Genomic DNA, 25,570 nt, shown 5'->3' with positions numbered 1-25,570 from the left:
GCTGTATCACTCTTGAATTAAAGTGTTTAAGTATCTAGTCCAGCTGCTAAGACAAGGCATCCGGCGTGGAGATTTCGCCGGTCGTCTTCATTATGTTTCTTTCGAATATCTCTCTGAGCCATCTGTTCAGTACATGTCAGGGCACGTTCTATGTCAGGAGGTTTAGGCCCAGAGGACAATAAGTGTTCGACCGTGCCGCAATCCGGCTCTGGACTTGGCCAGATGCGACTATCACTCCATTATTTTCGCTCGGAGATTTGCCGAAGACCCCAGAGAGACGACACAGCCATACGGATGTCACTTTCCTCGAGTAGAAATGTCCCGTCCACAATCGCCGACCATCAAGATCATATGAGACTACCGCTGATATCGTCACGACTCGAGGTGCCCTCGAACAAACAGCAGATACCTGTGACATGATGCCAGCACGAGCTTGGATATGGAAAAGGCGCAACGGCACTTTCTATTAAGGGGTGTCTGTTGCCCTGATCGGATGGCCCTGCCGTTAGAGAATGTCTTTGCTGCGGGTTTTGGACGAGTCGTTGGCATGGGCGGTATCGGTGCATGTGGCGATCTTTTCTGTATGTGTTCACACGCCGTATACCTGTGTGCTGGCTCCTTGCTCGAATTTCTCATTATATTTCTGTCGCTTGCACCTCTCGTTGCCACACAGCTGCTTGTCTCTCGTCAACAGATGGTCGGCGCAGATCTTGAAATCTCTGGCCCTCACACTTCATATTCTCGACGTCTGCATGGTGACTATTGCGGCAAGTGCCTGGCAACTCGAGTTGGGAACGTCGAGATCAACCTCATCCTCTCGTCATACTCGCGAAGATGCTGGCTGAGATGTCATCATTCGCGTGTCAAGCGAAAAGACTGAGCCAGAAGTTGCTCTGTTGAGGAATGGCCGAGTGGCGTGACGAGATTGTCATTGTAAGAGGTGCGGCGGATTGCAGTCTAATTCCATTTCAATGGGAATGGAGCATCTCGCTTGCTCATTGGCAACTGACCTCAATGGTTCAATGTCTTTGGTGATGAGAGCCGTGCACTTTGCTTCCCTTTTCTTAGAATGTCTTCATGGGACATCCCCACAATACCATTCACCTGACTCTCAACTAGCTCAAAGACCTTCATCAGTGGAGGATAAGGGCTGCATGAGACTGTTGAACGTTGAACACAATCGCCAAAAGAAGCAACGACGGCATGTGGACAAATCCGACTAGACTGAGTCCTGACAATCAGATTGAGTTTCTCGTCGCTAGGTGCTCCTATTGTCATTCCGTCAATGCCGCTTTTCTTCTTCGCGGGAAGAATCAAACCTTCTCATTGCTTTTTCAAAGCCTGAAGTCCAAGCTCAACCCAACGCATGCATGATCAGGCCTTCCCAAGATTTTCCCGTTCTGCACTGAGTTCAATGGGCTCGTCTCGTTGTCTCAAGCCTGCTCTGGCATTGGCGTTTGTCTCATAGTGGGGCGATTCCACGTCATGCGGTCGGGAAGATGATAATGTATGGAAAAGATAGGCAATGAATTGGTGAGGCACGAGCCGGTGAGGGTTGATTTGACCAGAAACAAGCTCAGAGTTGGAGCTGCGCTCTTCCATTGGCTTTTTAGTGTTTGCTGATAAAACCCTGCACGCGTTTCATGCCTATGAGATTAGTCCACGATACCCGGGCAGCATTATACCTGCTAACGGCGACCCACATTGTCCAGGTTGAGATACGATATTATGCAGGCCGAACCCCCGCCGGCGCCGGAGGCTAGAGCCGAGTTTATAACGGCTTGGCTCATGTTGATCCGACTTCACCGCGAAATCACTCACCGCATCCAATGACGACTGCTCGAACTGAATCGACGGAGCCAGACGACCTTTCACATCATCAGCTGCCTCAATTGCCTCGCCCAGTCACTGCCCGCCGTTGAGAGGGCCAATGCAGACGGGAACCAGCCAACCTCACCAAGCAGTGACATGCTGCGGAAGTGAGTCGGAGTCTCACGGGAGGTTTAAAATCTTGGAGAGTCCGGGCTGCGGTGAGAACTGCGGAGGACCAACCATCCCTAGGCTCAGTCGCGATCGTGCGACGTGAGAACAATCGAGGCTTGAATTTCTATCCGATACGGTGAGCGACAGAACAGTCATGGGATGTGACGCGCCTTGCGGGGGTTGCAGCAACGACTGCAACCCGACCGACATCGAGGACTACGAGAAGGAGCTGTCGGAACTGCGGACGAGGACCAAGGAGGTGGAGGCGAAGCTGGCGAAGCTCCAGGGGAAGAACAAGTCGGAAAGACCCAAGCCGAAGCTGCGCTCGGCAAATTGGTTCACTCGCAAGGACGACCTCACCATGAGCGCCCTCTACATCGAGCGCTACCTCAACTCGGGACTGACCAAGGAGGAACTGACGTCTGGCAAGCCCATTGTCGGTATCGCCCAGTCTGGGAGCGATATCGCCCCGTGCAACCGTCATCACATTGAGCTGGCCAAGCGCGTGCGTGAGGGCATCCGGTCCGCCGGCGGGATCGCTTTCGAGTTCCCGATGCACCCTATCCAAGAAAGCACGCGGAGGCCCACGGCGACCCTCGACCGCAACCTCGCCTACCTGGGGCTGGTGGAGCTCATGCACGCTTACCCCTTCGACGGCGTGGTGCTGCTTACGGGTTGTGACAAGACGACTCCGGCGTGCCTCATGGCGGCTGCAACTGTCAACATCCCCGCGATCTGTCTCAACGTTGGGCCCATGCTGAACGGCTGGGTGAATGGACAGAGGGTCGGCTCGGGATCAGTCGTGTGGCAAGCTCGTGAGCTACATGCGGCGGGGTATATCGCGGATGACGAGGTGGGCGACATGGTTGCGAGCGGAACTCCTTCGCCTGGTCATTGCAACACCATGGGCACAGGTGAGTTTCTGATTTTTATATCCGTTACTCAACATACACTTATGTTCTACACTCTGATTGTGGGCAGATGGCTAACTCCAAAACCAACTAAGCATCCACCATGAATGCCCTTGCTGAAGCTTTGGGCATGGCTCTTCCCGGCTCAGCAGCAATCCCAGCGCCGTATCGAGAGCGTTCACAGATGGCCTACAAGACAGGCACTCGAATTGTTGAGATGGTTCACGAGGATCTCAAACCGTGTGATATCAGTAAGTCATAGTACTCTAAACTATTCGTCTTTCGCCAAATCCACATCGTTCATTGGTGCGGAATATTCCGAGCCCCCTTTTTGACAGACACATCCGCTGAATCCTAGTCTGCCATTCTATGCACTCCCCTCACAATAAATGAGTATGTCTCACTAATGCTAACCGCCATATCAGTGACACGACAAGCCTTCGAGAATGCGATTGTAGCCAATACCGCTATCGGCGGCAGCACTAATGCACCTATCCATCTCAACGCCGTTGCAAAGCATGCAGGAGTGCCTCTAGACCTCGATGACTGGGACCGACTGGGGTTCACCGTCCCCCTGCTCCTCAATATGCAGCCAGCGGGAGAGATGCTCAGCGAGGACTACTACCGCGCGGGCGGCCTATCAGCCATCCTAGCCGAGCTCCTCGAGGCAGGGAGACTCCCACACCCAGACGCCCTCACGTGCAGCGGCAAAAGCACAGAGAAGAATGTCCGCGGCAAGCTGACCTGGGACCGTCGCACAATCAAGCCGTTCGCCAGCCCGCTCAAGGAAAACGCGGGCTTCCTCCACATGACAGGCACGCTGTTCGACTCGGCCATCATGAAGACATCCGTCATCTCGCCCGAGTTCCGCGCAGAGTTCCTCTCGGACCCGCACGACCCCAACGCCTTCGAGAGCCGCGTCGCCGTGTTCGACGGGCCTGAGGACTACCACGCGCGCCTGGAGGCGGTCTCAGCAGCCGGCGGCATCGACCGCCACACCATCCTGGTGATGCGCGGCGTCGGACCCCTCGGCTACCCCGGCGCCGCCGAGGTGGTCAACATGCACGCGCCGGCGCGCCTGCTGAAGCAGGGCGTCAAGGACCTGCCGTGCATCGGCGACGGGCGCCAGAGCGGCACGTCCGGGTCGCCGTCGATCCTGAACGCCACGCCTGAGGCGGCAGATGGGGGGAACCTCGCGCTGCTGCGGGACGGCGACCGTGTCCGGGTCGACCTCAACGCGCGGAGGGTCGATATCCTGCTGCCGGAGGGGGAGCTCAAGGCGAGGCGCGCGGAGCTCGAGGCGAAAGGTGGGTACCATGGCCCGCCGAGTCAGACGCCGTGGCAGGATATCTTCCGGCGCGAGGTCGGAGGATTGAGCGAGGGGATGGTGCTGAAGCGTGCTGTGCAGTTCCAGCGCGTGGCTCAGGTGCAACCTGCCCCTAGGGATAACCATTGAGGCGACCAACGCCGGTTGATTTTGTTTGTGATAGCGTGCGTATCTCTCTCAGGCATAGAGAAAATCTGGTAGACTAAACATAGAGACGCAAAGTGAGATTGTCTTATTGCTGCATAGCGGTGTCCATCTTTCTAGGAGCGCAATTGTCTATCTTCTCAATGAATAGTGTCAACGTGAGTCGGCCTGTATGTCTCGCGGAGCTTTCCATGACCAGTGACAGCCGTTAGACCGTACAGTGGAAGTTCATATTCTTCCGCCGGTGTGACCATCTTGGCGGAAACTAGTAACCCAGCCAGGCCCCATCGACCGAGACACAGTGCAGATGTGAGTCAGGGAGGCATGTGGTGTCTCACCTCAAGCTTCTGCCCTGGAAAGGAAGTCACTGTCGCAGGCTTTCATAAACGACGCAGTCCGATTCCCCGCGCCAGCAGTGAGTACACATGTATAGTGGTCGAGTGGCGTACTTTACACTCCTGATCTCGGTTGGCGATGAAATCAGACAATGTGTCTGTGTGCTCTCGGGGGAGGCTGAAGCTATTTGTCTCAAGGCTGGTGACCTCAAATTAGCTGTGTTGGCCCTTTAAGTTGGAAACTCAAATGGCGTGATGCGTCGACTGCCTCCTCCAGTCCAACAGAGGGTCAAGCCCACGTGGTCCTCAACTCATTCAGATCGGGACGTCCGCATCAAATGCCTCGTGCGCCAGAATCCTACCGCTGGACAAATGCCGGAAAATGATAGAAAAAAATTCCTATCAGCCACAAAGGATCTCCCTCAGACCCCATGGCAGACCTAAAGCCGGGTGGCAGAGTCCATCACCGCCGCCCCTGAAGCCAAGCCGCCCTGCGAAGAAGCATGCCCCTCCTCATCGCCAAGAAGTAGAACGCGGTCCCGAACACGGCGCCGCCCAGGTGGGCCGCGTAGCCGGTGTACGAGCCTATCCAGTTAACGTGCCTCTGCCCGGACTTCCTCTCCTCGTACAGCCGATACATGTCGTAGCCCACGAAGGCCGCCACGACGCCCCAGTACGGGATGGAGACGGGGATGGGGAAGACCATCATCTGTGATTGTGTCAGTGAATGACAATCATTTCTGACAAAGAGTCGAGGAGACAGTAGATGTCTGTCCAGTAAGAAGAGAAAATCCGTCTCCAAGATCCAAAGGGCTCGGGAGAACGGAGAGGATGGGCATCGTAAGCACGTACCGGCCACCGTGGCTGGGCAAGCATAGTAGCCATCATGATTCCCTCCACCATGCCCGACGCGCCGAGCCCGCGCGACTCCGGCAGCCCGGCCTGAGCGCTCTGCTGATAGTCATACAGGGCGCCGAGGGACCCGCCGGCCGCCGAGCCGAGGGCCAGGATGGTCATCCGGACGGGCCCGAGGCCTATCGCCCTCGAGAAGCCTAATGAAGCTATGCTGTCTTTGTTTTGTGGACGTGATCAGCAGGTGCAGCAAACGATGGCCTGCCGCAACGAGGTCTGGGGTGGGGGGTGGCAGTAGGTCGATGGGGCCTCGTGCTTTAGACGAGTCTCCAAGAGACAACTAAGGTGGAAGAGAAATGAGTGCTGAATTAATGAAGAAGACTAACGAAGGACAAGCATGTTAATGCCCAGGTGAGCCAGGTCGTAGTGGCTAAAGGCCGAGGTAAGGAGGGTCCACCAGCGGCCCTCGGCGATGTTCTTTCGGGAGAGTGTGTAGTTGTCGACCATGTATTCGTGGTGTCTCGTTACTGCCCTCTTATAAGCTCGTGAATCCCGACCCTGCTTTGCGGCCTCCATGTCAGGTATGACATGCCATTTGCCCCAGATGTAGATATTCGTGCCGATGGTGCCCCAGAGGATGCCCTTTGCCACCCGTGAAGTGGCCATTTTTACAAGGCTTGCGGCTGTGGTGCAGGGAAATGCAAATAGTACGCTGAGTATAGGGAACAGTGATGCAAGTTGGAAATTCAATGAGAGGAGCGGAAGTTGAGTGTTGTTTGACGTTGAAACGCAAGTGGGGTGTAGGAGATATTGGGAGATATTGGGAGATGATGCTCACACTGCGTGTACGCAAGTCTGCTTCTGCTGGTCCAGGCACAGTGCAGTCATCTCAATCACACAGTGGCGCACACTGTCCACAACGGAAACGCAATATTGAACGGCACCAGATTGTGCCTTGTTGTTCTGCTTTATATTTCATTTCTCATTACCATGTCTCAATGGACCTCTCCTTATGCACTGCTATGATCTTCGACGCATAGTAGCTAAATTCAACATCCCAAATTCACTTCAACCCCTTCCCAGCGCCACCCCTTGTATGCCTTGCCTGTACACTCCCCGGGCCCTGTCAGAGCCCTCAGTTGCAAGTGACAACAGTCATCAGCACAACATCAGAAGTCGGCGTAGCAGCCGCCGCCGGCTCAACATCACAGGCGGTATCGTCACCACTCGACGTAGTAGAGGATGCCGGGGTAGGAGTAGCAGCAGCAGCAGGAGCACTAGCGGCGGCGCCACCACCGACAGAGCCGTCTCCCATGATGGCATTCCACGCATCAGCAGCGGCCTGGTTCTGAGTCGCCGCCACAGCAGCAGAGCTAGCCTGGGCGCAGGACTGCTGGACATTCGAAGGCGCGTTGCAGGGGCTACCGAGGCGCTGGCAGATGAATCCCGCAATGACAGCGATGTTGAGCGCGGAGCCGTGGTTGAAGTCCTGCTGGTTGGCCGCGATGAACGCCTCGGTGTTGCGGCCGTCGAGACCCGCCTCGAAGAGAATGTTCGCGTTGGAGCAGGAGCCCAGGTCCAGCGCGGCGCGCTTGGGCAGCGCCGGGCGGACGTCGCGCGTGTACCGCTTCTTCAGGCTGTTGGCCGAGTGGCACTCCTGGTTCTGCTGGTCGCACTGCTGCACGCCGCCGGACAGCTGGCCCGAGTTGGCGGCGTTGGCGCACGCGTTGTGCTGCACGTCGCAGGACCGCCCCAGCGCCGCGCCCGAGCCCACGAAGGTGTCACCGTTCACGGAGAAGGGCCGGTCGCCTGCTGAGGAAACAACTGGTGGAGGAGCGCCGCCGAGGGTGCCGGTGAATTTCTGGACGTTGGTTCCTGTTCTTGAGGTTAGTATATGTGTATTTGGTGAGTGAATGTGTGAGAGACCTGTGACTTACCAGAAACAGCGGCTGTCTGCACGCTCGCGGCGGATGAGCTCAAGGTAGAAATCATGGACGCAGCGTTGGTAGCCAGAACCGTCTGGGTGACGGTCGTGCATGAAGGGGTGGTAGCTGGCGGTGCAACATCGCATCCGTCGTCGGCGGCGGGCGCAGCTGAGGCGACGGCCAGATAGGCAGCAAGAACGGCGGTAATGTAGGTCTTCATCTTGACTGATCTCGTTTAGGTGGAAATGTTATGGTTAGATAGGGGTATTGTGAATGCAGTCAATGCCGTGAATAGAATTAAATCAGATGATTATTAAAGAATGGAAAGAGTTCACAGAACTCGCAGTAAAGAATGACTGGATGGCAGCGGGGCCGAGAGAGCAACAGACGAGATGACAGTTGGTGATAGATAGACTTGGACTGACAGAAGGAAGAAAGAAACGAGAGAGATCAGCACAGGCTTATATATACCAAGGCGGCTCACAAGTTGGGACGAAGTCGATCCTAGCAGATCATAAGCGATCATAGTTCGCAGCGCCCATGGTACACAACAGCAGCACCCTTTCGTCGATCATGACCCTGGGAATATGAGACGTGATGGCCCCGTGTTCCATGCCTAGAAAACCCCCCATCACCACGCAGTGGCATCGAATGGAGGAAAAATGGGCGGCACCTGTGACGTCGCTTGCGCAGCTCGAGGCGAGGTTCTCGCCGGATTGCCTGATTGCCTCATGTCGAGCGCCGCACGGTAGGGGTCAGCCCTGTCCAGAGTCTGCCAAGCATGGGATGTGCTGCATGGTGCATGTCGTGGCTTAGTGACGATGGCAACGTCCTTCACGTAACGACCGGCACGCCTCCCTTGAGTCCAGCCCTGTCACGCTGGGAAGTCTAGCGATTGGACGGCGACTGCAGCCGAGGTGCCAGAGGATTCGCTTCAAGGGGCTGCCCATGGCGCCTCAAGACGACAGGCCAGCCGTCGAATGTGGCTACGGCGAAAAGCTTATCGTCGCATGTCGCCTAGTTGCCGTTGTGGGAGTAGGTAAGGAGGAGGTGAGACGAACAGAGCCGCAGATCCGAGTTTCAGCCGCATCGCGAGCCCTATGGCACCCCGAGAAGCTTAGCCTGCCGCGCTAGGCATGGGTTCTGCCGCCTGGAGCCCTGGTCTTCAGGCACCTTGCAGGGGCTCTCCAGCACACTGGAGTCTTCGCGGAAGAATGACAACCTCCTTTGTTATTCCGGGCGGCCACCATTCCGAGGACGTTCTGTGCCCTTTGATGATTTGCGCTGTCCTAGGGCCTAGATTTCTCGTTTTGGGAAATAGCAGCCTGTCGCTTCGAATCAACCAGGGCATCATGTTTGCTGACATGGTCGCTGTTACATCCCGCATGACGGTGGTCTTGATCCTATAATCTCTCCAGGTATTAAGTATCAAATGTCTGTTGATTAGATGGCCACGTGATGGCCTAGACGTCAAGGATCTACACAAAGTTGGCGAATATCGGTGTCCCGTGTCTACCTGCGACTGGTACCATGTGGAGCTGCTGCTGCTGTCAGAAAGCTTGGCCCTGAGCTTAGATCGACTGTACCAATAATTAAGGACCTTGAGCATTTATACAGCCGGAATTCAATCAGCGTTGGATCTAAGGTCGATCTTATATTGGTCCGTACCTATGACCCTACCTTTTCGGAATCACATCTAGAATTTCAATTTCTTCTATCGATCCAAAGATCCGATACCCCTCTGCTTGGGGCCCTGACCCTTGGTAGCGTCAACCGGGAGGCATCCAAAGAGGTAATGAATGTGATTTCATTGATTGTCGTACTAGCATGGGACTGAAAGCCATGGTGAGCAACTTTTCGCTCCCAACACAACAGTGTATTTAGACAGCCAGAGGACCATAGCTAACTTTCGTTGAACCCCCCTCAGGCAAGATAATCAGGATGCGTAGTCGAGTTGTCAAACGGCAGGTTATGACAGTATTCCATTCCGACCTCAGCACCATTGATGATGTTCAAGTGGTACTCCAGACACCCAATCCTGATACTGCCGCCTCGGCCGTGATTATTCTTACAGTTCTTCCAGGTATACCAAATCGTATCGTAGCAGGTGGCGCCGATCTCGGGCTTGTAGATGCTCTGGTGCTCCTGGCCCTCAGGGAGCGTGCAATGGGGCACCCACACGACCTTGACGTGGTACGCGTACCAGTACTTGTTGGTGTGGTGGGCGCCGATGCCCTGCCAGCCAGGCTCGGCATAGACCTTTTTGAGTGAGTCGCACAGCTGTTGTGCATTTTCGGTGAGTTTGTCTTCGTGCACGTCCTTGTACTTGCAGCCCTCCATCTTGTTATAGCACCTCAGGTCGCGGATGCCGCCCATAGACAGGGCGGACTCTCGCGTGGCCAGCTGCGCGGATGGGGCCGGGCTGATGCTGTCCGCTGGTGCTGCGAGAGTGGAAGGAGTGAGTGCAGCGAGTAGCCCGAGTAGGGCGGGGAGAGGTGGAGCACGCATGACTGCTTGGTAGGTGTTCTGCCTCCCTGGTGAAATGGGTGAAGTTTGTGGACGATCTGTCATAGAGCGACGTCAGAATGAGCACCCAATTGTGAAGTTGCTGTCGCTAGAGATAAACCCACGTTCGAGTTGATCTCCTGCCAAAAGGAAGCACCTAGTGTCCCTCCTGAATTTCAATGATGCAACGAGATCGAGAACGGAGGCACCCAGAAGGCACTGTATCTTTCCATTTTATAGTCGTCCGGCAGCATCTAGGACACTATCAAGGCCAAGTAGTACATGTCATTGCGTCTCGGGTCCTGATTAGGGCAAAGGCCATGTATCCCTAGGACTGCGCTGTCGCAACTAAGCTATGAATTCACTTCGACAGCTCAAACACCAAAGAGGTAGCATTTCAGACAGCGCAGACACGATCACGTGTCTAGAGCGGTGTATTTTCGAGCTACTATGGTGTTGTCAGTGCGTTGGTGCACTGCCTGTAAGAGCCGTGTCAATTCAATCGATTTCGACGGAAGCCGAGCCGGCATTGATTGCATCCATGTGGTCGGAGAATGGTCAAGGTGAGATATATGCCATTTATTTGGGAGCGTGAGTAGGGCACGATTGAATTGGCCGACAGTAGTAACTATCCACTTGCTTCTGAACAATTATCTAGGTTGTTGTCCTCTATTTAGCCCACACCTCACCCGCGCTCGGTGACGTCCAGCGCGAAAATTACCTTGACCTCCCCTACGACCTAACATACACTAAACAAGGCCAGCTCGTTCTCAACCGAATCGATCAACTTTACTCCACCGTCATCATGTACCATGATTCGGTCACCGCTGTAAGAGTAATGGACTGGACACGGGCGGGCGGGATAGGAGGCCTGGCTCCTGGCAGCTTTCCGCACTCACTGAGGCCCGTCACTGCTACAAGGCCGTACAAGGAATATTGCGGTCGATTTGGAAGCAGCAGAAAACGGCCCGACCTCATTATACTGTATGCTTCCAGATCTCTGCTGCAAATTGACTCTATCGCATCCATTGTTGGGACAACACCGCCACACTCGCAAAAGTCACAACACGTCGTTGCGGGACCCCCTGTGGTTGAATTACTTTAGAAGGTTATCCCACAGAGGTTATGCCACAGAGATTATCCCACAGAAGGTTATGACATAGGAGGTTATCCCATAGGAGGTTATCCCACAGAGGTTATCCCACAGAGGTTATCCCACAGAATGTTATCCCATAGGAGGTTATCCCCTAGGAGGTTATCCCACAGAGGTTATCCCACAGGAGGTTATCCCACAGGAGGTAATCACACATTCCACAAGAATTCATCCCACAACTCCAACCCCCCCCCCCCCAAAATTTCCCATCCCCGGGCCCCCCGGGCCCTTTCTGTCCTACTTATTCTTTATAAAAACTGTAGCCGCAAAGCGGGCACCCGAGCTTGAGGTCGCGTAGGTAGTAAGGGCTCAATACCTACCAAGTGCTTGACTACCGTACTCCAGTTTGGTACAAGTCAAGTTATGCCTTTGGTAGTTCCCCTTAATTCCCCTCACAGCTCTAGTCGATGTACACGGTTCTTGGTTGTCATCAAATTCCATCCTAGTTGTGCGGTTCAGTAGGGCTACTCAGCCACATTAATGACAGTCTAACCCAGCGCCAAATTCCATTGCGGTGCCCGCGCCGATGAGCTCCCTCGTTTTCGAAAACTTCAGCGAGACTTCACGGATCTAGAGCAAGTCTCGCCATACATCTCAATCAGGCCGACAGCTTAGACTGCGTTGCGGATACGTGGTTTCAACTGTAAAGGCATTGTCTGCTGGCGACAGAATGGTGTGGGCTTGGTTATCACGCCTGGCTCTCATGCGCACCGCTCGCGAGCAGAACCAATCCTTGAGGCTCGTCTCGTCCAAATGTAACTCCCCGACTATTCGTCCAACATCAGAGGCCGATGAAATGTTGGATTCTCAAGATTCACAACTAACCAGACCCCCCAAGCTGAGAACGATCCCAACTGAGCTAGGCCTCCTCATCTCCGAACTCCTCCCCCTTGCGGACGCCCTTTGTCTTGCACTGACGTGCAAGCGCATGTGCAACATCGCAGATATCGGCTATTTGGTGGCGCGACTCGCCACAAATACGCTACTATGCGGCCTGAAAGGGGTGCTGACGGTTCGGATAGTCTCATATCACGGGATCATCAAGAAGCTTCAAAGAAACATGGTGCAGAGCTGGAGAAGTTAAAGGTGAGGATGATAATGAGTTTCAATGTTCCACGCCGTCACATTGAGTTTTTAGATATTATAATTAAACATTTATGCATCACTTCCCATTAAATGACTCATTATGTCCCCTCGTCATATCCTTCCAGAGTCCTGTCACTTGCGCAACATTATCTTTCCCGGTTGGCGTAAATATCGTCTCTTGAAAATCCAGCATTTAGACAGGGATAGGCAGGCTGAAATAAGCATAGCAGACCGCGTGCTCAGAAGCGCAAATGGCCGTATCCACACCAGGCCTGTCGGCGCAAACGTCGCGGGCGTTGTCGCAGCAGGTAGCAACCAGGGTGTTGCACAGGGACGGGTCGGAGGTGCCTGCGGTGGCCATGCACGTGCTGCGGGTGGTCTCGCACACTTCGACGGCGACCTCGCGCTTGGCGTAGGGGTTGGGCAGGCTGGCGGTAGCGTAGCAGGCGGCCTTCTCGGCGGAGCAGGTGGCCATATTGGCGCCGGCGCCGGTGCGGCACACAGTATCGGCGGCGTTGCAGCACCCAGCGGCCAACGAGGCGCACTGGGCCTGGTTGGCGTCGCCCTTGGCCTGGCAGGCAGAGCGAACAGCGCTGCATGTAGTGGCAGTGGCAGTGCTGTTGCCAGTATAGTTGGGGTTAACAAGCTTAGGCGTGGCGGCAGCAAGACCCTGGGCAAAGATAGCCATGAAGGCAATAGTAGTCTTAGAGAAAAGCATCTTGAAATAAATATAATTAATAGAACCGATTATGAAAAGTACCTCGAGGCTAGGTTTCAGCAAGTATACTTAGATAGGTTGTTAAGGATAAGGATAGTAAGTATCACTGTCAGGACGAGTTTTCATCTTCTTATATATACATTCTTCTCTCTTCTCTTTTCGGAACATGTCCATGGGTATCATGATCATGGTCAAGGGGTTGGGAATGGCAGTCCAACATAAAGTGGACCCATGGAATTACAAAAATTGAGAAGGCAAGCTGTAATAGCAGCCAGCGCAAAACTGTTGACTCATGCAACTGCGGAGGGACCGAGATACCCATAGGTTTAATGTTGATCAGCAAGCTGATATATCTTTCCGTTCTCGTTTAGAGTAGGCAGTAAGCTTATTCGTCCATACAGCTACTGTCAGGGCGTGGGGCTGAATGCCAGCGGGGCCCTCTGGGCTAGAACCCACAGGGCCCTTATCGATAGTCTTATCTTATCAGCCCACCGCCTTAATGTAAATAGCTTCCAGGGCATGCGCGCAGCTACGCTGCCTTCGCCTTTCTTTTTGTTAGGTGAACCTTAACAGAACTCAACATATTTCTACAGCCAAATCGAGCCTTCGTGCCGTGACGACGCAAGGACCGTCTCAGCTACTATGGTGTTTTGGTAATTATGAAGCCCTGGTCAGGTTCTGTCGACCCGGTAGCGTATATCCACTTGGTACATCTTGCAATGTTGTTGGCAAGAAGTGACCTGATGAGAGCGCGACCCACTGGTTCGCATGAGCCAAAGTGACCTGGCATGGGGTTTAATATTTCACCCGGAACCATAGTAACTCTGGCCCCCTTACACTGTGGAGACTACTTCTAGGTAGCCATATGGTCTTAGTCCCCGATAATGGGCATTCCAGCTCATGCAGGTCGATTTATTAGTTGTAAACATGATGGCGGACTTTACATAGTTCACTAGTAGGTCCTGGCATGTACTGAATATTTCCTCATGTCAAGCTCATTGGCATTCCTCTTTGTTTTCCTTCTAAGGAGCATTCAATATTTGGACTCTTCAGGTGGAGTGGGCCGTTGGCAGAACGGATAGGGGATCTCATGTGTTCAGGGCACTAATAAGAATGCGCAGCTTGCTGGTGTGGTGCGACTATAGGTAGTTTTAAGGCCTGGAGATAAATTTGGCCTTTTTGAGCAATACACACCCCAAATACCCGAAATTGTACGCAGTACATATACTGCATTTCTTCTACGCATACTGGTTGCGGAGTTACATGGGGTCCTATTGGGATCGTAGCAGAGAGATCACGTCCTCAAAATCGAAATCCGGAGCCTGAACCAACCAAAGCCCACACAAGGAGAACAGACCGACCAAGCCCTCGAGTATCTGTAAAGCCAGAGTCTTAACTATCAAAACTATCACCGCGCCATCCACACGTCGTCACGTTGACCAGATCGTCAAATCTTTTAGACCCGCCCACCTCTTTTTCTTTAGTTTCATACATCTCAAAGCCGTGGTAGCAAAACTCGCCGAGTATAATTTTCACCCCTTTTGAGCAGCAGACCAGGGCCGGAAGACCTCCAGCTCAGGGGGAAACCAACAAACGTATCACCCCTGCCTTCAACATCCACTTCGTTACTACCCCCAGGCCCAGACCACACCGACAACGCTGCCTCCAGAATTTACCATATGTGAACAAAGGGGACTGGTAGATACCGAGATCTACCATCCGAATCAGAGACATCCTCAATCGGATCATCAGCTGTATCTTGCTCTCCCCCCCCCCCCCCAGGGGCTATTCATGCGAGGAGTACTGCTCTGTGCTTGTTTGAACACCATGTTTCCCGATCAACTCGACATGCCTGCCATCAGGCACGCCTCGAAGCACAAGCTGCCACCAGACGGCTTCAGCGACATCGAAGATGATTTGCTCATCTTCAGCAACAAGATGAAGGACGCGCAGGACCCCGACCGACAACATACCCACGCACCAGGCGCAGTGGCCCAAACATTCCGTTGAACTGTAATCCCTCCCGCCTGAAAGTCATACACCTAATATCAGGCCTGGCCCAGATCTGGACTCCCGGTCATATCCCAATGCCCGGCATGCTGGCTGTGAACGCATTCGAGGCAAGTTGAACCAAGACGTGAAGCTCACTTTACATTCACCCCCTCCTCTTTAGCATGGTCACATTCTGGTCTCATAGACCATTCCAGGTTCAGGAGCAGCTCAACAGGAGGGGCGACTATACAAGTAGCCCTCTTGGGACTTTTTTAAGCTAGTTACATAGTTAATACAATCAAGAACCCCTGTATTTCTTCTCTTTTCATGGGTGCACTTATTCGTCTGCTAGATTCATTCGTTCGACTATTTGCAATGTTACTAACTCAGCGCCAATTTGATTGGAGTGGATAGGTTTGAATAGAGGCCTGACTAAAATTTGACCATAGCAGTCGTAATCTCATGTACATTCTTTGCCAATTAATTTCCAATGTCAATCTTTTATTTGCCTGTTGAACCCTTAAATAAAACTTATCGAGACGTCTTGGAGTCGAAGATGCCAACCCCTCTTCAACCAACAGCGTACTTCGACACGGCACGCAGCTTGTGACCATAGAACCAGAAGAAGTACGGGGCCGGGATGCCAACGACAATGCTGACGAAGCCCAGCACGCTGTTGCCCCAGCCGTAGCCCAGGGCCGAGTACATGTAAGGCGCGAACAGCGGGAAGCCGAAGCCGGCCAGACTGCGGAGGACGATGACGGCGGCCATGCCACTGGCGGCGAAGCGCGTGTACGAATCGATGATGTAGGCCTGCATGCACTGCAGGCAGGTGATGGACCCCGCGGCGAAGATGGTGATGCCGATGTCCGGCATGATCCAGTGCAGCGCCGCCTCCGCGCTCCACCCGTACCAGAAGAGCCCGATGGGGATGAGAAGCGACCCGACGAACATGGATGGGATGCGGAACTCGGGCAGGCCCTTGTTTGGCATGCCGGGGGGCGTAGGGGTGGGCTTGTTTGGAGGCATATTGCCATGCACGCTATGGCACTGACATTTGCAGTTGCACTCCATCTCCTTCTCGTTCTGCGGCTTCTTATAGTGCTTAGCCGTGAGCTTCTTATACAGCCGGTCCGTGATCTGCGCGTTCACCTGCGCCCCGAGCGTGAAGCCCACGCCTAGCGAGATGTAGTGCAGGCCGCCGATGCCGAGTCCTTGGCCGTAGACATCGCGATAGAGGGAGGGGAAGGTCGACAGGATCAGGTAGAAGAGCCCGAACAGGTAGCCCATGTACAGTGCGATCAGCTGTACGATGGGCTGCGTGGCCAGCAGGCGTGTCGGCCGCGCCATGGAGCTGGTGATGGCCCGGAGCAGCGTTTCCTGCTTGTCCTTGGCGATGTACAGATTCTGGTTGCCCGTCTCTTTGGCCAGCCGGTCGCGGCGCTTCTGGAGAATGATGGTGTTGTGGGACTCAGGCAAGTGGTAGAAGCCTGCGAACTGGATTACGACGGCGGTGATGGTCGTTGCATAGAACACCCACCGCCACGTGGTGTTTTCTGCGATGAAGCCGCCGGCCAGGGGCCCGATGACGGGGCCAAGTAGTGGTGCGAGACTGTATATTCCGACGGCTTTGCCGCGCTGCTCTGGAGCCCAGCAATCACTGATTAAGATAGAATTAGTCAAAAACTTTGAAATTTTGGAGCCGGTGGCATGGCTTCTAGGGCGAACAGAAAACAAGAGGAAGTGTCGATCAACCTTACCTCAGAACTCCACCGCCAACAGCCAAGGGCGCACTGCCCCCAATGCCGCTCAGGAAGCGGAAAACCAGCATCTGGGCTCCGGTCTTTGAGAGGCCGCAGCCGAGGTTGAAAACCAGATAGAAGAAGTTGGTGAGCAACAGGACGGGCCACCTGCCGAAGCTCTCGGACAGGGGGCCGAAGAAGAGCGGGCCGATGGCGAAGGCGAGCACGAAGATGGACAGCGTCATCTGCGACTCGACGGTGCTGGTAATGCCGAGGTCGCGCGCCATTATCTCCAGCGCAGGCGCCACCATGGACGACGACACGGGCGAGATGAAGGTGAAGGCTGACACCAGCATCGTGGTGGCCCACTTCTTGCCCATCGGCCAGTTCTTGGGGTTCTCTGGGTCGTTTGGGCCGTTCCATGTCACCTGTTTGTTCGTGTCCTCATGTGATTAGCTGGTTTTCTATCACACTGGGTCGTGGGTGGTAGGAAGATAAAATAAAGTATGCGAAGTTTGGCTTGAAGCAGCCGTTTGTGCATGTAGCTAACTTACAAGATTAGGGTCCTTCTTGGGCTCTCCAGGATTGTATGGTGTTGCGATTGTCTCCAAACTTGAGCGTGGTTCTGCTTGTTCCTCATCAAGCAGGGCTCTTGGCCTCCCATCATAATAGTACGTTGGCTCTGGCCATGTAGGTGACCAAGGGCCATCCTCAAGGCTGGGCGACCTGGGCATCTCTAAGACGATTCTTGGCGGCGTAGACATTTTGCCAGAATAGCTGCATTCGCATATCAAACATCAACTCACCACTGAAGCCCAACTTCCTGCAAACCAGTTCATCCCCATCTATTAATGTATCATTGTCCCAAGCCATAGTCCGTAGCCAAGTGTGTTCTGTGCCACTGCCGCTGCTGGAAAGCCGTCGGACTCCCCCAGCATCAACTCCCAAATCCAGTCAGCGCGGCTGTGAGTGGCAAGTGCTGGTAGGCTATGTACTTCAAGTCAGCAGAATGGCCCGAACGTCATCTTCTGTTGGATGCTGCACGACACACGTGGCGGAGTATACTAAGAAATCGGTCCCGAGATTGTATCCGCCGCTGGACGAAAGTGCCGTCGGCGCTTGCGGTGAAAAGACCGATTTGCTTAGCTCACTCAGCCCCCATGGCCTCCCCCAACTCAACCAGCTGTCTACCTAGGCACGTGCTAGGCAGTCGTCTGCGCATCCATTTGGGGATGGGCTACATCTTTCTGCATGCGATTCTCGTTGCTCGCCAAGATGTGAGGAAATTGTTCCTTCAATGCTTTCACGATCCAGTCCAGCATTGGCGGAGGAGCACTGTCGCTAACCTGCTGTAGAGAAATCCTTTTACTCTCCCAAAGCAAGTAACTATCTCTAAATCCCTGTAACCTGGCAGCCTCGCGAAGGACGAGTTGACGTACCATCGGCTTGCCATCCGGACCTGGAACGAGGTACCGATCTCTTTGCATGCCTGTACTCAGGGACTTGGCAAACCCGAGCTGATGGCAAATCAACCTCGGTTCCGGCTTGCTTACTAAAACTCTGAAGGGGAGCCATCGTCCTACGGGAATATGTGAGCTTCGGAGACGGTTATCAGGTAGGACATCGAGGTTGGTCCAGTTCAACTCGACGATCCTTCCAGCAGAGCTGTGGGGCTGCAGTACCTCCACGCCATCGACTAGCTGGCTCTCCAACTTCAGTGTGCCTTCTATTTGCTGAAGTTCCTCGTGGGATAGAAGACATCTGTGAAGCCCGAGCCCCGAGAGTTGACGCGGTGGAGGCTTGAATTCAAATCGTACATTCTGGTCCGCCCGAACACCGACAATGAACAGGTTCTGTCGACTTAGCGGCAGATCAAACCCAGCGTGGTCGTAAAAGGTAAACGTGCTCCGGTACCCCAGTGCCTCCAGTTCCTGCGTCGTCTGTGCCGCAAAGTTGTAAGATGCAGCGCGGCTGCCCGGCGGCTTCACGAAATTTTGGTACGCCCCCGAGCTAATCTGGCTACCACCGATCAGAACAATAGGGGGTCTTTTGCCTCTCACTATCTCGAAAATCCTGGTCCGCCGGGCTTCGAGATTGTCCAGTCGCGATTCTGCTTGCCGGAGAGGCCGCCAAGCGATCAGGAGTTCGTGACTTGGTATGTCTTGCAGAGGAACTAGGTTGATGTCCCGGGTGTCAAGTATCATATCAGAGGCGTGGTTGCGCTCAAAGACGAACCGCCTTTCGGGATCCGGTTCATTGGCATATACGCACTTGAGCCCATTCTCCTTCAGCACTAGATGGGATGTACCAATGCCGGCGAAGAGATCGACGTACGTGGGAGGCGTGTGATGTTCCTGAGATGGCTGTTGGCGAGAACTAGCCGTGTATGACACATGTCGTCGTTGTCGTGACCCACTGTACAGCCCATGCGTGGACATCGCCGGCATCAAGTCAGAAGTTTGTGAGAGAGGGTTCCAGCGCTGCTGCCACCTCCTAACGTGACTCTTGGTACTGAGCGGCTGGCAATTGCATATACTGGACTTAGATTGTACGCGTTGAGTATCAGAAAGAAGCCGGTATCTCGGAGCTCTGAGAAACTTCCTGGATTGTTGGTATAGGGGGCAGAGACGATTCGCCTCCAATGTGATGGAAAATTTGCTTTCGTCTGGATTGCAGAGCGACCTTGTGATGCCGCAAAACCTGGTGATGGGAAACGAAAGCCGCGATGGCTCGGCCATGTTGCGACGCGTTTCGCTTGAGCGCGTCAAGGCAGCCAAGAGCAGTGAAAACGACTCGCCCTACTTTATAGATGTATCCGTGAGGAATATGGCTGACAACGGGCAAATGATCAGAATAGAGTATCAATTCTCTAGCCGTCTCTGATTGGAGTGGGGTGGTCGTCAGTCAGAACGAGACACGGCGCAAGGTGGATGAGTGAAATTCGGCGCGTGTGCTGTTTCTCTCGGTCCCTCCGTCTTCCCCCATCCCACATGCAGCATGCAGGGTGGGCAGTGCTCCCCTCATGTGCCAAGACAGTTGGTTCTTCTGTTCTCTCCTCATCCAAACCTCTGGGTCTCCTTTATTTACTTTTTGTTTTCCTCCTCTGTAGTCCCTGCCACCCGCACTTTTTCTAGTTGTATTAGGCGGTGCCTGGCTGTCAGGCTGTGCAAACCTCACAATACTTAAGGACCGATTTTCGATGCGTTTCAAATAATCACATTAATAATCCATTCTCTGCAGAGGTCACTTTTACATCTATACTATGAATGCTGATATGCTTCTAAAATCAGTCACTCTGACTCCAGGTGTCTGAAATGAAAAACAAAGCAGCAGAATCAAGTGCCGCGGACCTCAATCTCAATCGACTTGGGATTCCCATCCTGAAACATGCCAGACTCGTTCTCCCCCGTACCAGGCGCATTCACATCATCAAACGCAAAAGCATACGCCCCCGTGCCCACCTCGCCGGGCGTCACCACCTCGTGCACGATGCGGGAGAAGTGGTTCGTGACGTCGGTCGTGTAGTACTGCGCGGCACCGACCTGCGAGCTGGGCGTGACGTCGCCGCCGTCCAGCAGCAGCGTCGACCGCGTGAAGGCGGCGCACAGCCGCGGCCACGTGCGCGACTGGTAGGCGTTGTCGCCCTGGCTCGTGAAGGGCCCGCTGTTGCACCCCAGCACGTCTGCCGTCGTGGGCTTGTTGTAGTTGTACGTCGCGCCGTCGGGCTGCGTGCACACCATGGCGCTGTCGCCCCCCGACGACACCTTGCAGGTCACGTTGGGACCCCAAGTGCTCTCTTGCGTGTTGATGGTCAGCTCGGCCGTCGCGTATTTCTCCCACACCTCGTCGATATAGGAGTCGTAGAACGTGCTCAGGTTGCCTGTGCTGCCACTGATGTACTTGGACGGTGCCAGGGCGCGGATCAGGTTGCCGTCACTGTCTTTCACACACATATCGCCCCACTCGTCGCCCACGGCTGCTAGCTCGTCGCAGACTTTCTTCAGTGACCCAGCAGGCAGGCCGGCGTCGTATAACTCCTCGCCATCGGTTGTCGTCACCTTCATCCCGAGGGCCAGGCCGACCGAGTCGACGTATGAGAGATCGGCAGCGAGCTCGACGTTCGACCATGCTAGCTCAACGATACCCCAGGCGAATCCATAGTTGGCGTCTGACGTATCAACTGGTGACGGCTCGACCAGGTTGCCTGAGGGGTCCTGCATAAAGGTCATCTCCGCGGCGCCGATGTATACGCGCCCAGAGTTGAGGTATTCGGACATGGTGATCGTTGTGTCGCTGTTCCCCTCGATCTCGATGGCGAGATTATTCGAGGCGGAGTCGACCGCGCCGTTCTTGCTGGCCGTCCCGTTACTCGCTCCTGAGTAGGTTGGGTAGTACCAGGTGTTGGCACCGTTCTGGTAGAAGACCTTCTTCCCGTTGTTGTAGTCCTCACCCATGATGTAGGCGTACATCTTGTCCGAGGCGCTGTTGGTGATCGTGATCTCCAGACCTGACCCGGCCGAGCCAGCTGTACTGGATGCGGTGGCACTTGCGGACTGTCTGGGGGTGAGGTCACGGCGGACGCGATCAGGAGTCAAGACACCCCTAGAATCTGTCCTGCCCTCTGGAATTACATGAGCGAGTGTCTGTGTTACAAAGGCTGTGGCACCAGCCACGGCAAGAATGAATGAAACCATGCTCCAGAGCATGTACAAGTAGAAAATACAGAATGAATGTGTATGAGAATGGAGCTCACATCACAAGTTCCAAATTCCTCGCCAAGCAACGGCGATGAGACTTCTAAATAGCCGCTGGAAGCCTTCCCAGAGCCATTGCGAAATGAACCGTCTACCCATATTCACCAGTATGAGGCGATGATGGTGATTTACATGGCCAAGACCATTTGCCGTACCTGCGATAAGAGGCTCTGAGCGAACGGAAACTTTTCTACTACAAGGCCGCGACCGCAGGCGATCGGCCTCGCTTATGCACAGGACGACAAGCCTTGGGAGACATATCAATGACGGAAACACTTATCCAATGATGTGACTTCGTGGAGAGAGATGAGTGTTTGCCTGCGTGAAGTGCAAGATGATGTACCACGAGACGACCGGGAAAACACGCCATAGTAGAAACAACTTGGGCTGTGAGCCTAGCATATACCTTGTCGGCCAATCTTTGAGACTGAGAGTAAGCGATAGTAATGGCCTACGGATGACAGGCAGCCCGTTTTTGGCAAACGGCCAGGGACGCGTAACCGAACTGGACAGATCCTTCATGAAACAAGGCCCCATGCGCGAGCCTGTCGTCTATGTGGCCTGAAATCCGGCCTGAGGATCCGGTGCTGCGGTGGTGGAGGCTTGCTGGCCTTTTTGCCAAAGGCCGCCGTAAGCACGAGCGCAGACGTGAGGATTCGTCGTCGATTTATGAGATCGATACAAGACCCATTTCCACGCCCCGAAATGTGCAGACTTGCCTGTCATCACCGCGTAACTCAACTGGTCACTAGCAGGAGGCCCCGAGCCAGCATGTCATGAACTTCAAACTTAGCGAGACCAGCCACTTCCTCATTTCAGTACTTCCTCTTGCACTAAGAGTCACATTTATAAAGATCACATAGTTTCAGGCAATTTCCATAGAACACCCATAGAACACAATGCCGGTCGCGTAAAGCAATATGCTCCGCGAAGCTGTACACGTTGGATAACCAACCCCCACATTGTCTGTCTCACCCAATTTTGACTATACTTTCAACATCACCCAAGGAGGCAACCAGCTGGACAACTGACACAATTGACTTTGGGCATCCTTCACTTGGTCTCGACATTTCAAGTCGCCTGAATAGACCCAAGAAATGCAATGCACCGTCAAGTGTTAGCATGCCCGCCAAAAGGTCGTCCATTCAGTACCAATGTGACTATTTGTCCTCCCTATTTGTTCGCCCAGATTGGTTGAGTGCGGTAAGACAAATTCTATTATATTCTAGAATTTAGTTGCATTTCGGGCTGAGACACTATTGGAAAGCCAAGTGGCGTTGACTAAGATCCACTGATCAGCAGCCCAAAGGAGATTGTTGATACCGTTTTCTCTCCTACCAACGGTTCTATTTGTGGACTCCGTACAATGGCGTCCCAAACAGCTGAACTAACACATAGACATTACTTTGATTGTAATCTCACAGCTGCCTTCGCGCCCAATAGCACACGCCGTCTTGACTGTGAACAAAGTGTAAAAGCCACAGCCCCACTGGAATCCGGGCCAAAGCTAAACCGGAACGAGAAGCCCCAGGAGTCGAAACACCCTCGGCCGATCTCCCCTTCTGCCGCGTTCTTGGCATCGGACACCTTGGCCACAAACAAAGAAAGACCCTGAACCTTCTTCCCACTCGAGCCCACTCGCGTACCAGCGCGGAATGGCGGTACCTGAAACGCCGAAGGGCAATGTTCGCCCTGAGCTCCGAACGCTCCCTCGGGGAGCGTCGTCCCATATGACAATGACACTCTCATGCTCACGACCTGTCTTTCCCACGAGGCTTCCCCCTAAGTACCCTGCTTTTCATTCCTAACGCCCGTTCAATGCCTCACGGGTGAAATCCGTCTCATCAAAGCAATGAACATGTACCCCCCAGCGCCGTACAAGGTGCGGAAGAAGCGCCGGTCGGGGCCGCTCCCCCTGCCGCGGTCCCCCTTCACGGGCCGGGCCCGGCTCGGCAGGAAGGACGTGGCGCTGACGCTGCTGGGCGTGCTCCTCGTGTACCTGGTCTACACGTCGTGGGCGCCGCGGCGGGAGCTCGAGTCGGCCCGCCTGGAGCGGCACATGAACGACGAGGCCTCGGCCCGCCGCGTCTGGGACGTCACCAGCAGCTTCGACTGGGCCGCCATCCGCTTCCGGTACCCGCCGCGCGGCGACCCGGTGCCGCTGCCCACGGGAGACGGGGGGAAGAAGAAGAAGGGCAAGAAGGGCAAGGGCGGCGGCGCCCCCCTCCCGCGCATCCAGCACCGCTTCCCGGCCGAGACGGCCGCGGCGGCGGCGGTGCGCGAGTCCCGGCGGGCCGAGGTGCGCGCGCTGTTCCAGAAGAACTGGCGCAGCTACCGGCGCTTCGCGTGGATGCAGGACGCGCTGCTGCCCGTGTCGGGCGGCGGGCGCGACCAGTTCTCCGGGTGGGCGGCGACGCTGGTGGACGCGCTGGACACGCTGTGGATCATGGGCCTGCGGGACGAGTTCGACGAGGCCGTCGACGCCGTGGCGCGCATCGACTTTGGCCAGTCCACGTCGCCCCGCGTCAACATGTTCGAGACCAACATCCGCTACCTGGGTGGTTTGATGGCCGCGTACGACCTCAGCGGCCGCAGCGTGCTGCTCGCCAAGGCGGTCGAGCTGGGCGACATGCTGTTCGCCGGGTTTAACACTGAGAGCAGGATGCCGGTCGACTTCTTCGACATGGACCAGAGCAAGTCCGGCGAGGGCCTGCAGGTCGAGGGCGGCGTGGTGGCCGCGTCGCCGGGGACGCTGCTCCTCGAGTTCACGCGGCTGACGCAGCTCACCGGGGACCCGAAGTACTACAGCGCCATCGCACCAATCGCAGACCTCTTCTACGAAGGCCAGAACAAGACCAACCTCCCGGGGATATGGCCACAATGGATCTCGATGAGCACGCCAGACGTAGTGACAGGTACAGCCTTCTCGCTCGGCAGCGGCGCCGACTCGCTCTTCGAGTACGTGGTCAAGATGCACGCGATGCTGAACGGCCACGAGCCCAAGTACGCCGCAATGTCGACGGGGTGGATGGACGCCGCCAACGAGCACATGCTGTTCCGCCCCATGCTCCCGGGCGGCAACGACGTGCTCCTGGCGGGCAACGTCAACGCGCCGCAGCGGGGGCAGGCCGTCCTCGACCCGGAGAGCGAGCACCTCGCCTGCTTCCTGGGCGGGACGTACGCGCTGGGCGGGCGGGTCCTGGCGCGGGAGGACTACGTCGACGTCGGCGCCAAGCTCGCCCACGGGTGTGCCTACGCCTACCGCGCCATGCCGACGGGCATGATGCCCGAGCGCTTCAACACGGTGGCGTGCGAGTCGCGCGAGCAGTGCCCCTGGTCGCAGCAGCGGTGGGACGAGGGCCGGCGCCTGCGCGCCGAGTGGAAGGAGCACCTGCCGCTGGGGTTCACGACGGCCAAGGACCCGCGGTATATCCTGCGGCCCGAGGCCATCGAGAGCCTGTTCGTGCTGTGGCGCGTGACGGGGCGCGCTGAGTTCCAGGAGGCCGCGTGGGAGATGTTCCGCGCCGTCGGTAACGGCACCGAGACTGAGTATGCCAACGCGGCGGTCATGGACGTCACGCGTGCTGAGTACCCGCTCGAGAAGGAGGATTACATGGAGGTGAGTAGAGATCGGGGATCCACGGTGGTGCTGATTGCTATTGCTCTCTGCTTTCTCTGCTGTCGCCCTGCTCGCTGACAAATTGGCTGACTGACCGTCTTGCAGAGTTTCTGGCTCGCCGAGACGCTCAAATATTTTTACCTGGCGCTGTCGCCGCCGGATCTGATTAGCCTGGACGACTTTGTCCTCAACACGGAGGCGCACCCCTTCAGGAGGCCGATGTGAGCACGATAGTCTGTGGCATGGACGGGCGATTGCATTGACAGGTGTCTGGCGTTGAGGGTTAGAATTGTATTGAAGCATCAAGTTTTACTCTTGAATCAAGTTCATCACTGGATCCGCTTCTCTCCCGTGTCTCGTGATGAGTGGAGGCTGCATGCTGCTTACTCGAGCAGATCTGTGAAAGGCACTTCTGTTCGGCCGGCGATGCAGGTCGATGAAGCTAGCTTGCGCCTCAGGGGTATGCTGCTCACAAAGCCTAGGCCCCAGATATCTCTTCACCCCTTGGATGCGTCGGACTGTTC

General features: G+C 55.2%; 9 protein-coding genes across 9 annotated transcripts; 2 read left to right on the top strand and 7 right to left on the bottom strand.

Annotated features, from left to right (window-relative positions):
• Positions 1-1,968: 1,968 nt before the first annotated feature.
• Positions 1,969-4,350, top strand: J7T55_010005 (uncharacterized protein; the record flags this gene model as incomplete). The annotated part of the gene is made up of 4 exons (XM_053143979.1): positions 1,969-1,979; positions 2,170-2,897; positions 2,990-3,145; positions 3,320-4,350. 4 exons carry the CDS (start codon positions 1,969-1,971, stop codon positions 4,348-4,350), a joined length of 1,926 nt encoding a protein of 641 aa, XP_052993523.1.
• Positions 4,351-5,163: 813 nt separating this feature from the next.
• On the bottom strand, positions 5,164-6,218 carry J7T55_010004 (uncharacterized protein; the record flags this gene model as incomplete). The annotated part of the gene is made up of 3 exons (XM_053143978.1): positions 5,164-5,409; positions 5,553-5,770; positions 5,939-6,218. 3 exons carry the CDS (start codon positions 6,216-6,218, stop codon positions 5,164-5,166), a joined length of 744 nt encoding a protein of 247 aa, XP_052993522.1.
• Positions 6,219-6,687: 469 nt separating this feature from the next.
• On the bottom strand, positions 6,688-7,697 carry J7T55_010003 (uncharacterized protein; the record flags this gene model as incomplete). Its single annotated transcript, XM_053143977.1, has 2 exons — positions 6,688-7,427; positions 7,490-7,697. The coding sequence occupies 2 exons, from the start codon at positions 7,695-7,697 to the stop codon at positions 6,688-6,690; spliced, it is 948 nt and encodes a 315-aa protein (XP_052993521.1).
• A 1,703-nt stretch (positions 7,698-9,400) lies between these two features.
• Positions 9,401-9,985, bottom strand: J7T55_010002 (uncharacterized protein; the record flags this gene model as incomplete). Its single annotated transcript, XM_053143976.1, has 1 exon — positions 9,401-9,985. The coding sequence occupies one exon, from the start codon at positions 9,983-9,985 to the stop codon at positions 9,401-9,403; it is 585 nt and encodes a 194-aa protein (XP_052993520.1).
• A 2,429-nt stretch (positions 9,986-12,414) lies between these two features.
• Positions 12,415-12,939, bottom strand: J7T55_010001 (uncharacterized protein; the record flags this gene model as incomplete). Its single annotated transcript, XM_053143974.1, has 1 exon — positions 12,415-12,939. One exon carries the CDS (start codon positions 12,937-12,939, stop codon positions 12,415-12,417), a length of 525 nt encoding a protein of 174 aa, XP_052993519.1.
• Positions 12,940-15,501: 2,562 nt separating this feature from the next.
• On the bottom strand, positions 15,502-17,437 carry J7T55_010000 (major facilitator superfamily transporter; the record flags this gene model as incomplete). The annotated part of the gene is made up of 3 exons (XM_053143973.1): positions 15,502-16,591; positions 16,692-17,101; positions 17,228-17,437. 3 exons carry the CDS (start codon positions 17,435-17,437, stop codon positions 15,502-15,504), a joined length of 1,710 nt encoding a protein of 569 aa, XP_052993518.1.
• A 438-nt stretch (positions 17,438-17,875) lies between these two features.
• J7T55_009999 (cytosine-5-methyltransferase protein) lies at positions 17,876-19,120 on the bottom strand (the record flags this gene model as incomplete). Its single annotated transcript, XM_053143972.1, has 3 exons — positions 17,876-18,022; positions 18,113-18,190; positions 18,257-19,120. The coding sequence occupies 3 exons, from the start codon at positions 19,118-19,120 to the stop codon at positions 17,876-17,878; spliced, it is 1,089 nt and encodes a 362-aa protein (XP_052993517.1).
• Positions 19,121-20,008: 888 nt separating this feature from the next.
• J7T55_009998 (uncharacterized protein) lies at positions 20,009-21,379 on the bottom strand (the record flags this gene model as incomplete). The annotated part of the gene is made up of 1 exon (XM_053143971.1): positions 20,009-21,379. One exon carries the CDS (start codon positions 21,377-21,379, stop codon positions 20,009-20,011), a length of 1,371 nt encoding a protein of 456 aa, XP_052993516.1.
• A 1,900-nt stretch (positions 21,380-23,279) lies between these two features.
• J7T55_009997 (uncharacterized protein) lies at positions 23,280-25,271 on the top strand (the record flags this gene model as incomplete). Its single annotated transcript, XM_053143970.1, has 2 exons — positions 23,280-25,046; positions 25,152-25,271. 2 exons carry the CDS (start codon positions 23,280-23,282, stop codon positions 25,269-25,271), a joined length of 1,887 nt encoding a protein of 628 aa, XP_052993515.1.
• Positions 25,272-25,570: the final 299 nt, after the last annotated feature.

Source organism: Diaporthe amygdali (genome assembly GCF_026229845.1).
Source record: "Diaporthe amygdali strain CAA958 chromosome Unknown NODE_15_length_991109_cov_64_707514, whole genome shotgun sequence".
In the NCBI taxonomy this organism is placed as follows: Eukaryota; Fungi; Ascomycota; class Sordariomycetes; order Diaporthales; family Diaporthaceae; genus Diaporthe; species Diaporthe amygdali.
The sequence above is the reverse complement of the archived record's forward strand: the minus strand, read 5'-3'. Positions and strand labels throughout refer to the sequence as shown.